Genomic DNA, 13,883 nt, shown 5'->3' with positions numbered 1-13,883 from the left:
ATGCTGTTATTTATAAAACCTAAATGCTGTTGGTGTTAATGACTTTTATCTAACCTGTGACTCTTTAAATATTTGAACCCCCCCTCCAAAAAAAGGGCATGATGTCAAAGTTTGCAGAAGACACAAAAAGACCAGTTTCTTCAGTCTCTCCACATAAGTGAAGTCTCTCATCCATGGTACCATTCTAGTAAAATGCTTCTACTCCCTCTGCAAGGCTTTGGTATCTTTCCTAAAGTGCATTGTCCAAAACTGAACACAATACTCCAGCTAAGAACGAAACAGTAATTTATAAAATTTTAGCATAACTTCTTTGTTTTTGTACTGTATGCCTCTATTAATCAGGCCAAGAATGCGATATTTTTTTTAAAAAACAGCCTCATTAACGAATCCTGCTACCTTCAAAGATTTGTGTACATACACCCCAGGTCTCTCTGCTCCTGCATGCCCTTTAAAATTGTGCCATTGGTATATATTGTCTGTCCTCATTCTTCATAACAAAATCCATCACGTCATACTTTTGAACATTAAATTTAATCTGTCATGTGTCTCCCTATGTCTGTTACTATCCTCTTCATTGCTTACTACATTTCTGGATTTTGTGTCTTCTGCAAACTTTGACATCATGCCCTGTATAGCCATGCCAGAAATCGTGATACAACCGCAGGTGGGTAACTGGAGCATTTAATCCTACATTTATAATTTTATTTGGATACTTTGTGCTTCAATAATATATTCATGCCATAGTCAATATTCCTATCATTGCTATTAATTTGTGGCTGGCAGATTTAATGAGAGCGCATTTCAAATGGAGTCACTTGCTGATAGGTTAATTTAATTGACATCACCGAGGGGGCTACATGTGAAGGTCAGGTTTAGCAGCTCTTGGATGAAAAGGGAATTAAATTATAGTTCCTAAAAGTATGTTTCAAAACCACTGTATATGTTGAGAGAGGGAAAGTATTTGAAATTTGAAAGAACATTTCTCCTCAACAAATACTTGCTCCTTTAAATGACAGCTGTGTTCCTTTAGAAATCTGTTCCTTATTACACATTCACTGTAAAGTTCTGAACTTTTCAAGCTGGCAAGCTAGGGTCAAAACTGGCAATAAGGATAGCTTTGTCATGAACAATCAAAAAACAAGTCAATTATTTGGATATATAGCTTGAAGGAATAGTGTCCAAATTTGCAGATGATACTAAAATAAGAAGCATTGTAATTAATTCCGAGGATGTTGATGGCAATACAGTACTTATTGCCCAGCCATATTGCCCTTAGGGAGGTGGTGGTGGTGAGCCACGATCTTGAACTGGGCAGTCCATGTGGTGTAGGCACACCCATAGTGCTATAATGGAGAGAGTTCCAGCATTTTGATCTAATGATGATTAAGGAACAGTGGTGCTATATTTCCAAGTCTGGATGATGTGTGGTTTGGAGTATGAGGTGATGCACTGGGGCAGGACAAACAAGGCATGGGAATACACGATGAATGGTAGGACACTGGGAGATATCGAAGATCAGAGGGACCTTGGCGTGCATGTCCACCGGTCTCCTAAGGTAGCGGGACAGGTAGATAAGGTGGTTAATAAGGCATATGGGATACTTATATTCTATGCCTTGGCTAATAAAGACAAGAGCAGGGAGGTTATGCTGGAACTGTATAAATCGCTAGCTAGGCCACAGCTAGAGTATTGTGTGCAGTTCTAGAATCCGCACTATAGGAAGGATGTGATTGCACTAGAAAGAGAGTGCAGAGGAGATTTACCAGGATGTTGCCTGGGCTGCAGAGTTTTAGTTATGAGGACAGATTGGATAGACTGGGGTTATTTTCCCTGGAGCAGAGGAGATTGAGGGGGTACATGATTGAGGTGTATAAAATTATGAGGGGCATAGATAGGGTAGACAGGAGTGAACTTTTCTCCTTGGTGGAGGGATCAATAACCAGGGGGCATAGATTTAAGGTAAGGGGCAGGAGATTTAGAGGGGATGTGAGGAAGAATTTTTTCACCCAGAGGGTGGTGGGAATCTGGAACTCACTGCTTGAACGGGTGGTAGAGGCAGAAACCCTCATAACATTTAAGAAGTCTTTGGATGTGCACTTGCGATGCCATGGCACACAAGCCTCATGCTGGAAAATGGGATTAGAATAGTTAGGTACTTGTTTGACTGGCACAGACTTGATGGGCCGAAGGGTCTTTTTCTGTGCTGTAGACCTCTATGACACTAACATGTAAGTGATGGTGTTCCCATAAGCCTGCTGCTCTTGATCTCTAGGTGGTAGAAGTCATAGGTTTGGAAGATGCTATCAAAGGAGCTTTGGGAAGTTGCTGCAGTACACACTATGCCATGGTGCACCGTGGTAGAGGAAATGAATGTTTAAAATGATAGATGGGCCACCAATCAATGGGGCTGCTTTATCCTGAAATGGTACAGATTTTTTTTTTTTTTTGAGTATCATGGAGCTGCAGTTATTCAAGCAAGTGGGGAGTATTCCATCACACTCCTGACTTGTAGGTGGTGGGCAGGCTTTGTGGAGTTGCGTAATTCCCAGTCTCTGACCTGTTCTTGTAGCCACAATATTTATATGGCTGGTTCAGTTAAGTTTCTGGCAATAGTAACCCCTCAGGATGTGGATAGTGTGGGCATGGAGACTTCAGTAGTGGTAACGCTGTTGAATGTAAAGGGCGATTTTCTTGGAGATGTGACACTTGTTTGGCACAAATGTTACTTGCCATTTATCAGTCCAAGCCTGAATGTTGTCCAAGTGTTGCTGTATATGGGCACGGACTGTTTCAGTGTCCGAGGAGTTGTGTATGGTACTGAACACTGCAATAATTAGCGGACATCCCTACTTTGATCTTATGGAGGGATGGTCATTAATGAAACAGCTGAAGGTGGTTGGGCCTAGAACAACATGCAGAGCAACTTATTGGTTGGTCTCCAACACCACCACCATCTTCCTTTGTGCAAGGTATGACTCCAACCGGAGGAGAGTTTTTGCCTTGATGCCCATTGACTTAATGCCACGCTCAGTCAAATACTGCCTTGACGTCAAGGACAGTCACTCTCACCTCACCTCTGATATTCAGATTTTTAAATCTGTTTGGATTGTAATGAGGTCTGCAGCTAAGTGGTTCTGGTGGAACACAAACTGAGCATTGACAGTAGGTTATTGCTGTGTCTTCCATCTGGATCAAGGGTGATTTGCTTTCACTCCAGTTTGCTGAGTTCTTAAGAGGTTGATAAGCAGGGATCAAAATAACCTTTTTTTTGAGGGCTTTTTTTGAGATTTTCTTGAGGGCGATTTTTTGATTTTAGGGGCTCTTTCCCCCCCACCCCCCATTCTCATTAATTCCATTATTAGTTGATGCAATCATGTACCATCTGCATTGGCGTTGAATTTTTTGGAGAGTTTCCTTCTTTAAATAGAAACGATAGCACAAACACCAAAACAGAGAGGCTCTATAGCAGTGCATCCAATCAAGCCAAGGATTAATCAGATCAAAATAGTGTACTAACCATGCATCAATGCTATTGCCCATCCCGGATTACCCTCAAGAGGTTGGTGTTGAGCCACCTTCTTGAACATAACTGAGTGCCTTGCTAGGCCATTTCAAAGGGCAGTAAAGAACCAACCACATTGATGTGGGCTTGGAATCACGTATAGGCCAGACCAGGTGACGATAATTTCTTTAAAGATCCTTAGTGCATCAGTTTTTAAACAAAAATTAATTAGATGAGTTTAGGTTCCCTTTTGGGAAGGCAATTCCTGTCTTCTGATCATTCATTCAGGTCTCTTGATTACTAGCTGAGCAAGATAACCACTCCCCAGCTTGAACTGAATTAGTATCAAACATAAAAGCATCTTAGCACAATTCTGTCTTCATATGTCCTGATATCCACTTATTTCAATGCCTCACATCAGGACCCAGGAGCCATTTGCTCTTCAGTGCTCTTCCCAAACAGGGCTGCATTCACACTGCAAATGAGAGTCAGCATGAGACGATTCTGACACCCGTTACAGTGCAAGGTGTAGCATGAGGCTGAGCAGACACAAAAAAAAACAGTAGCAGTCTAAGTAAATGGATAAAGGAGGTAAATGGTTTAAAGAATGTGAACCACTTGTATCCCAGATTAACAGTTTGGAAGCGATGGGGCTGACAGCTTTGAGATACTTCCCTGATAGGGGCTGTATTGTGGGCGTTTTACTCACACATGCTCTTAACCTTCATGGCAATTCTGTTTTCCTCCTCCCTGGCTCCAGCTCAGGGCAGCCGAGAGTGCTGTGATGTCACCATGGGCCTCATGCATGTGCCATTCCTGTTCTGTCACTTGCACAACAGGCTTCTTGGGGGCTTTTGAGGGTGAATATGTCCACCACCCCCATGTGTTTTGAACCTGACTGATAAGTCCACTGCATGATCTGCAGACTCTGCCACATGAATTGTCTGAAGACTGGCATCTCTGATGCTGAAGACCTAAGGAGGAGGCGGAGATGGATCATCCACTCAGCACTTCTGGCTGAAGGTGTGTGCAAATGCTTCAGCCTTATCACTGGCACTTAAGTACTGGGCTCCCCCATCATTGAGGATGAGAATGTTTGTGGAGCCCCTCCTCCTCCTGTTAGTTTCTTAACTGTCTACATCAGAGAGCCTGGAATGCTCAGTCATTGATTATGTTCAAGATAGAGGTTGGTAGATTCTTGGGCACTGAGTGAATTAAGGAATATGCAGGAAGGTACAGTTGAGGTAGAAAATTAGCATCTTGCTGAATGATGGAACAGACTTGAAGTGCCAAGTGATCTACTCCTGCTATTTCTTTTAAGTTCTAAGTACAGAATATAAAAATTAAAATTTAATTGCACATTTATATAAAACTGTAGCTGAGAATACTGTATGCAGTTTTGGGCTCTACATTGGAAGGGTATTGAAGCATTAGGGAGCATATAAGCGCAGACTCACTCATATGTAGCCTAACATGAGGAATTACAAATATGAAAGAAGTTTTACAAATATAAGCTATTTTCATTCAAGATTAAGAGTGCAGTGGTTTGATGGGTGTTAAAAATTACTAAAGAGTACAAAGTTCCTTCAGCACAAAATCAAATGAACAAAAGCTAACTAACTATCTCAACCCGCAAATACTATGTACCTTTGGTTTTAGCCTCATCAACCTCTTTGCCAGCCCATTCAGGCCAAGGTCAGTTGTACACAAACTCAGCTTCCACTCAACCCTCAGTAGCCTTTCTACCCCACATCTATTCAGTTTACCATTTTCTCATTCTTAGAACATTGCTCAGCCACTTCTCCCCTCAATTGCCAAAATATTAAATCATATTTCAATGAGAATAGATATCCCAATGCACAATTTCACACCCAAGTTTTCCCTAAGGCTCCACATACTGATCACCTCTGACTTTTCCAAGCCAGACACTAGCTTCTTTTCCTAGAAAACAAGAATCTAATATCCAGCCATGGAGTTGGCCACTGCAGTGATCCTTGCAGTTGGGCATCCCCCAACACTGTTCATTCACGAGCCTGTTCCATCAGTTCTTGCTCGGCTCCATGCACCCGCTTCGCCTATTAATACATCCCCTTGGGGTCGTTAGTCACGTAAGCGGTGGCTGTCCTGAACAGGTTCGTCCCTGTGCCTCACACTGGCCACTCTGTTACACTGAAGCACCGGACTAGCTCACCTGCTGCCCAGATCCACGGAGGCGCGGCCCCGGACCGCGTTGCTGGTCCACAAATGTTGATGCGTTCGTCTCAGCGGCTGCCATCCCGGCCCCAGTCGCGTGCCCGACGTCCACAGTGACGGACTCCTGAGCGCGGACACTCTCCGGAGTGAGGAGCTACAGAATCCACGGAACATCAGCAACTTCATTATCCCAACACAGGGCGCCGCCATGACACACACCTGCCTATAAACTCGCCTCCTATTGGCTCGCTCCCTCCCAATGAAACCCTGGTAACGCCTCCCAGTCCTCACTCTTTCATTTTCTCCTTTCTCTTTTAGTTTATTTCTTTTGTATTTTTCCCGAGACGTTCCTCGAAATGCTAAAGTGCAACTTTCAGTTTTTAATTTAGAACAATATTGTTGCTGTGTATATTCACTCCCCATTATATTGGTTGTATCGATACTGTACTGAGTTGTAAAACACTTTCAGGATTAGTGATTCAGGCAGAAACTGTCAACATTCAAGATTTGATTTGGTTAGGAGGACGAAGGATAATGGGGAAATGAAATAAAAACAGAATGCTGGAAATATTCAGCAGGTCAGGCAGCATCTGTGGAGAGAAAGTTAACGTTTCTTTGACGACTTTTCATCAGAACTGGAACTGAAAGAATCTGCCTACACAGATAAGTGTATTAAATAGGGTTAGAATTGCCTCAACCCCCACTTATGGCACCTCCCCATGCCCACGCAGAAGATGCAACACCTGCCCCTTCACTTCCTCTCTCCTCACCGTCCAAGGGCCCAAACACTCCTTTCAAGTGAAGCAGCATTTCACTTGCATTTCCCCTAACTTAGTCTACTGCATTCGTTGCTCCCAATGTGGTCTCCTCTACATTGGAGAGACCAAACGCAAACTGGGCGACCGTTTTGCGGAACACCTGCGGTCTGTCCGCAAGAAAGACCCAAACCTCCCTGTCGCTTGCCATTTTAACACTCCACCCTGTTCTCTTGCCAACATGTCTGTCCTTGGCTTGCTGCATTGTTCCAGTGAAGCCCAACGCAAACTGGAGGAACAGCACCTCATCTTCCGACTAGGCACTTTACAGCCCTCTGGGCTGAATATTGAATTCAACAACTTTAGATCTTAAACTCCCCCTCCCCCCATCCCCACCCCATTTCTTTCCCCCCCTACCCGCTTTTTTTTTTCAATAATTTATATAGATTCTTCTTTCCCCACCTATTTCCATTATTTTTAAATCTAAAACTAAAACCTTTAGTCTTTCCACCCCACCCCCACTAGAGCTGTACTTTGAAGATCCTGTTTTCCATTCTTAATTAGCACTTTTCTCAGACAAAGACCACCACCTTCAACACCTCTTTGACCCTTTTGTCTGTGACATCTTTGATTATCTGCTTACACCACACCCTCAATGTGTCTCTTCCCCCCCCCCCACCCACCTTAAACCAATTTATATTTCTCCCTTGTTGAAACTATGCTGCAGTTCTGCCGAAGGGCCATGAAGGCTCGAAACGTTAACTGATTTCTTCTCCGCCGATGCTGCCAGACTTGCTGAGTTTTTCCAGGTAATTCTGTTTTTGTTTTGGATTTCCAGCATCCGCAGTAGCTTTTAGCTTTTTGTTTTTATCTTAGAATTGTTTCCTCGCATGGAGGGTAAATACCGAATGACCTGTTTCTTTGCTGTACCTTCTATGGATTATTACGTTTTCGTATTTCTATATAATCAGTGCTTGAGTAATTGACATTTTTTTCGCGGGGGGTGGTGGGGGGGTTAGTGGGGGTTGGAACCTTCTGCATGACCACTGGAATTTATCGGCCGGCAGTGTTGCCAATTTACTTCCTTCTGTTTGAAAATAACTCATCAGCAGTTATACCATAGCTGGCAAAAATAAAAATATGGTGTTAGATCCCCTCTTTCTAAGATTTAAGCTGAGCCCTGCTTTGCACCAGTTGTACTATCAACCACTTTAGAGGCTGACTTGCCCAACAAGTGATCACAGAATCTCAGAATCACAGAACCTTAATGGCACAGAAGGAGGCCATTCGGCCCATCGTACCTGCACCGGCTCTCCAAATGAGCATCGTGACCTAGTGCCATTGCCCTGCCTTTTCCCTGTACCCCTGCATCTTGTTTCTATTCAACTAATCATCTAATGCCCTCTTGAATACCTCAATTGAATCTGCCTCCATCACACTTCCAGGCAGTGCATTCCAGACCCAAACCACTCGTGGTGTGAAAAAGCTTTTTCTCACGTCGCAGTTTGCTTATTTTTAAATCACTTTAAATCTGTGCCCTTTCGTTCTTGATCCTTTTAAGAGTGCGAACAGCTTCTCCCTATCTACTCTGTCCAGCCCCCTCATGATTTTTAAAACTTCTATCAAGTCTCCTCTCAGCCTTCTCCTCTCCAAGGAAAACCGTCCCAACTTCTCCAATCTACTCTCATAGCTGAAGTTTCTCATCTCTGGGACCATTCTTGTAAACCTCTTCACTCTCTCCAGTGTGTTCATATCCTTCCTATAATATGGCGCACAGAAATGTATACAATATTCCAGCTGAGGTCTAATGAAAGTCTTATGTAAATTCAGCATAACCTCCCTGCTCTTGTACTCTATGCCCCTATTAATAAAGCCCAGGATACTATATGCTTTATTAACTGCTCTCTCCACCTGTCCTGCCACCTTCAATGACCTATGCACATATACATCCAAGTCTTTCTGCTCCTGCACCCCCTTCAAAATTCCACCCTTATTTTATATTGCCTGTCCATGTTCTTCCTACCAAAATGCATTACCTCACACTTCTCCACATTGAACTTCATCTGCCACCTATCTGCCCACTCCACCAACTCGTCTCTGTCCTCTTGAAGTTCCACACCTTCCTCCTCGCAGTTCACAACACTCCCAAGCTTCATATCATCTGCAAACTTTAGAATTGTCCCCTGCACACCAAGATCTAGATCATTAATATATATCAGGAAAAGCAAGGGTCCCAATACCGACCCCTGGGGAACTCCACTACAAACCTTCCTCCAGCCTGAAAAACATCCATTGACCATTACTCTCTGCTTCCTATTTTTCAGCCAATTTTGTATCCACGTTGCTACTGTCCCTTTTATTCCATGAGCAATAACTTTTCTCACAAATCAGTTTTGTGGCACTGTGTCACAAAGTCCATATACACCACATCAACAGCATTACCCTCATCAACCTTTTCTGTTACCTCTTCAAAAAGCTCCAGCAAGTTAGTTGAACATGATTTTCCCTTTTGAAATACATGCTGGCCAGAAATTTTCCCCCATCAGGGGGGTTGTGCGGGGGTGGGTGCGAACCCAATCGGCGCCCCCAATGGGGGCCATGCAGCCATTTTACGTGGGCGGGCCAATTAAGGCGCGCCCAACATGACGCTTGCCTGGAAGCGCTAAGCGCTCCCTGTGCGGGGGGAGGGGGAGAGGATTCCCTGAGTGGTTCCCTGCGCTCTTTTGCGCATACTAACAGTGCAGAAAGAGCGCAGAGATCTCCGTGCCTCAGGGAGATTTGTTTCAGTCTTAAACTTTAAGATAACTGATTTTTAAACTTTTAAAACATGTCCCCTCATGTGACACTATCACATGAGCTGGGACATGTCAAAGAATAAATGTATAAATTTTTATTAGATTTTAAAACATGAAATCTCATCCCGCCCATGGATGAGGTTTCATGAAAAATGCAAAGGCTACCTGGGCTCTTCGCCTGCCCACCAACCTTAAGGTTGGACGGGCAGCTCATTAAATTGAGTTAATTAGTTTTTCACAGGCCTTAATAGGCCTTTGACAGTTTGGCGGGCACGCAGCTGACTTGGCTGCTTGCCTGCCGAACTGACAATCTAAATGGCACGTGGTGACGTCGGGATGCACGCCCGATGTCTCCGCATGTCATTTTACGCGTCGGCGTGCGGGCCCCGCCCCCTGCTTTCCGACGGGAAAATGCTGCCTGCTGACTCTTCCATATCAACCCATATTTTTCCATGTGACTACTAATTCTATCCCAAATAATTGTTTCTAGAATCTTGCCCACCACTGAAGTTAAACTGACTGGTCTGTAATTTCTGGGCTTATCCTTACAATCTTTTTTGAAGAAGGGCGTAATGTTTGCAATTCTCCAGTCCTCTGGCAACACCTCTGAGTCAAGGGAAGACTGAAAGATTATGGCCAGTGCCCCTGCAATTTCTACTCTCACTTCCTTCAATATCCTTGGATGCATCTCATCCGGTCCTGGCGCCTTGTCAACTTTAAGTACTGACAGTCAATTCAACACTTCCTCCTTATCAATTTTAAACCCTTCTAGTGACAGTTTCCTTGTCTGTCACCATGATATGGCACTTGTCTCCCTAAAAAATTATAAGGGTGGCAGGATTTATTAGTAAATCACTCTTTCATTTCTGGAATTTGAATTTAATCCAGCTAGACCAAACAGATGGCAGTTTCTGCTTTCTGTAATGGTGATATCACAAGCATATTTAGGCTATGTCAGCCTGTAGGAACATGTGCGTAGCATAAAGTATTTGTAATTCAGCAGTCTGAGTTCATTAGGATGGCTGTTCTGTGGCTAAACAAATCTATAAGTATTAGATATGGAGCTCTCTAATGGCTGAATTTTCTATGCACTGCATTAAGGTAAAAATGAGTCATACCTTCCTGGAAAGACGTAGGTTTACTCCACAGCCTGTGCTTCAGGGTGTTGATGGTGACTCATATTTGCCAGCAACGAGAATAGTTGTCTGAGATCTGTTCACCTTATCACAACAGCGACTTCTTGAATAAACAAATCTGTCCTACGGCACCATTGACTCAACGATTGTGTCACTCTCAAATTGTCAAACAAGCCATTTCAATCACCTGCTGATAGTTTTCCATATTCTATTATAATCAACATAATCTGGATACAATGCAACAGAAGTATTGCCACATTTTATTGCCCAAAGTGAGATTTATGGATCCAGGTACAGAAATGGATGACCAAAGCCAAAGGACAGGTGTAAAATGAAGTTACTTAGATTAGAAAGATAAGGTGACTGGTGTTTTGTAGGATTTTTTTGTAACATGCCCCACTCCTATTCGCAACTCCATCCCATCAAAGTCCACTTGGAGATACCTGGATTTGTCTATTAAGAGCAGTAGCCTTAAAAACATCATAACTGTATTCTAGACACAGATGAGAAATGCCATAAAGCATCTACTACCCTGAAAATAAATAAATGCAGTAGATAAATGCAGTATATAATGTGATCTGAACCATACAGATCAGCAAGCTCCTAGGTTTGTTCCTTGCTCACTGTTAGCTTTTCTCAGCTTGGATAGTAGGAATTGTGACTCGTTGGAAATCACTTGTGTGTGATGATAATTGGGCGGAACTTGGTGTGAGCCTTTACTCAGTGGTAGCATTATAGCCTCTGAACCAGAAGCTTGTGGGTTTAATTCCAATTCCAGTGATTTAAGGATAAAACCTAGGCTGACATTTCAGTGCAGTACCAAGTTTGTACTGAATTGCCAGAGGTGCTTTTATTTAGATAGGACATTAAACCTGTTAAACCCTGTGTGCTCTCTCTTGTGAACATAAAAGATCCCATGGCAGTATCTGATAAAGAATGGGGGATTTCTCTCAGTATCCTGGCCAACTTCAAAAACAACTGTTCATTAATCTGATTGCTATTTATGGTATCTTGCTATGGACAAATTGACTGTTTTATTCCCCTACGTTGCAACTGTGACTATGCTTCAAAAATTACTTCACTGACTATTAAATAATTTGAGACATTCTGAGGCTGTAAAAGGCACTAGACAAGTTATTTTTTTCTCTCTTAATCGATACGTCCCATGGTTGAATACAGTACCAGAACACAGTAGATTCCCATTTTAAGAATGGCCACTTAAATGAGGAAGAGGAGGACTTTGTGTGCCTATGGACAATACACTACCTAGGAGGTTGGCTACTTTTTTGGCTACTTAGGAGTGGGGAGTCAAGGTTAAAAACATGAATGAAGGCAAACACAAAGTACTACTATTGGAATCAATATAATTGGAAAAACATTTGAAAATAAATGAAATAAAAATGAAAATTAATAGAATGACAGAGAATGAATGTTAGAAAAATAAAAATGTAATAAGAAACAGGATAAGGCATTGGTAAAAATAGATTTAGAAGCAAACAGTGCTTAATTCAAAACCTCTGGTTGCTCATTGTTTACTTCAAATATGCTTCACACAGGAAAATCCAATGACCTCTGGAAACCTTTGTAACGCCAGAAAATTTATTTTCCACTTTTGTAGCAACACACTGCTAAAAAAGACTGACTGTTTTCTGTTGGTTTTCATCATAATTTTCAGCAGCTAAAACAGTGCACTGTGCTCTATGCCAAGTAGAAAATATCATACATGAATGCTACCCCAACCTTTTAAAAATATGATATCAACATTTTATTGGTATATTTGAAAGAAGGTATAAAATTAATCCATTTTGAATATTGGGAGATACACATCTCATCGATTGCTGTCTCTCCTAACCAGTTCTGCTGTTGCCCCCTCTCTGGTATCAGGTATTCGTCTTAAATCTCCACAAGATGGCACTGTCATAACATTTTTATTTGTTCAAAAGTCGATGCATTAATACAAAATTTGCTGGACCATGAGTTAGAAAATAGAGCACAAAATAGATTAATTTTTTATACTTTTGGACCAAAATTAGTTGCCAAGAAATTATAAAAAGATTAGAACTACAAATGTTAGAAATTACATCCTTTATGACTGACCAAGGCAAACTACCCCTCTTCATCCTTCTCGACCTGTCTTTGACCCAGTTGATCACATCACACTCATCCGCCGCCTTTACACTGTCATTCAGCTGGGGTGTGGGGGACTGCATTCACCTGGATCCATTCTTATCTATTTAATCATTGCCAGAGAAGCACCTTCAATGGATTATTTTCTCATTTCCGCACACTTACCTCTGCTGTCTCCCAAGGATCTATCCTTGAACCCCTCCTGTTTCTCCTTCACACAGTGCCCCTTTGTGACATCATCCAAAAACACATCACCACATGTATGCTAACAACACCCAGCTTTACCTCACCACCTTTTCTCTCAGCCCCTCCATTGTCTCTAAATTGTCAGACTGCTTGTCTGACATTCATTACTGGATGAGCAGAAATTTCCTCCAATTAAACATTGGGAAGGCTGAAGCTATTGTGTTTGGTCCCCGCAACAGTCTCCACTCCCCCGCCACTGGCTCCATTCTTCTACCTGGGAATTGTCTGATGCTAACCAGAATTTGTAACCGCGGTATCATGTTCAACCCCACGATGAGCTTTTAACTGCATATTCATGCTGTCATTGGGACCGCCTATTTCCAGTTCTTTAACATCGCCCGACTTTGCTTCTGCCTCAGTTCTAATTTTGCTGAAACCCTCTTCCTTGCATTTATAACCTCCAGACTTGACTATTCTAACATACTCCTGGCCGGCCTCCCCATTTTATCCTCTTTAAACTTGAGATCATCAAAACTCTGCTGAACCTAATTGCACCAAATCCCGTTCACCAATCACCCCTGTGCTCACTAACCTACACTGGCTCCCAGTTAACCAATGCCTCACTTTTACAATTCTCAACCGTAGTTTCAAGTTCATTCATGGCTTGGCCCCTCCATATCTCTAATCTCCTCCAGTCATATAACCTTCCGAGATATCTGCGCAGTTTTAATTCTAGCACTTGGCACCCCTGATTTTAATTGGTCCACCATTGGTGGCTGTGCCTTCAGTTGTCAAGGCTGTAAACTCTGCGATTCCCTCCATTAACACCTCCAATTCTCTACCTTGCTTTCCTCCCTTCAGATTCCTCAAAACCTATCTCTTTGAACAAGCTTTAAGTCATCTGCCGTAATATTGTCCCATGTGGCTCGGTGTCATATATTGTTTTATAATGCCTCTATGAAGCTCCTTGAGACGTTTTATTATGTTAAAGGTGCTATATGGATAGAGGATTGGTTAGCTAACAGGAAGCAGAGGTAGGGATAAATGGGTCATTTTCAGGTTGGCAAGCTGTAACTAGTGGAGTGCCACAGGGATCAGTGCTGGGGCCTCAACTATTTACAATCTATATCAATGACTTGGATGAAGGAACAGAATATATGGTTGCTAAATTTGCTGATGACACAATGAT

General features: G+C 42.5%; 1 protein-coding gene across 1 annotated transcript in view; it reads right to left on the bottom strand.

Annotated features, from left to right (window-relative positions):
* The window catches only part of pnpt1 (polyribonucleotide nucleotidyltransferase 1), a 90,972-nt gene extending 85,035 nt beyond the window's left edge, over window positions 1–5,937 (bottom strand). The window contains exon 1 of the mRNA XM_078556931.1: window positions 5,694–5,937. Within this exon, the coding sequence (XP_078413057.1) occupies window positions 5,694–5,905 (212 nt within the window). The 5' untranslated portion in view covers window positions 5,906–5,937. The remainder of the gene's footprint in view (window positions 1–5,693) is intronic.
* Between the last annotated feature and the right edge of the window lie 7,946 nt (window positions 5,938–13,883).

The sequence above is a fragment of the Cetorhinus maximus genome, chromosome 14, assembly GCF_964194155.1.
Source record: "Cetorhinus maximus chromosome 14, sCetMax3.hap1.1, whole genome shotgun sequence".
NCBI lineage: Eukaryota > Metazoa > Chordata > Chondrichthyes > Lamniformes > Cetorhinidae > Cetorhinus > Cetorhinus maximus.
The sequence above is the reverse complement of the archived record's forward strand: the minus strand, read 5'-3'. Positions and strand labels throughout refer to the sequence as shown.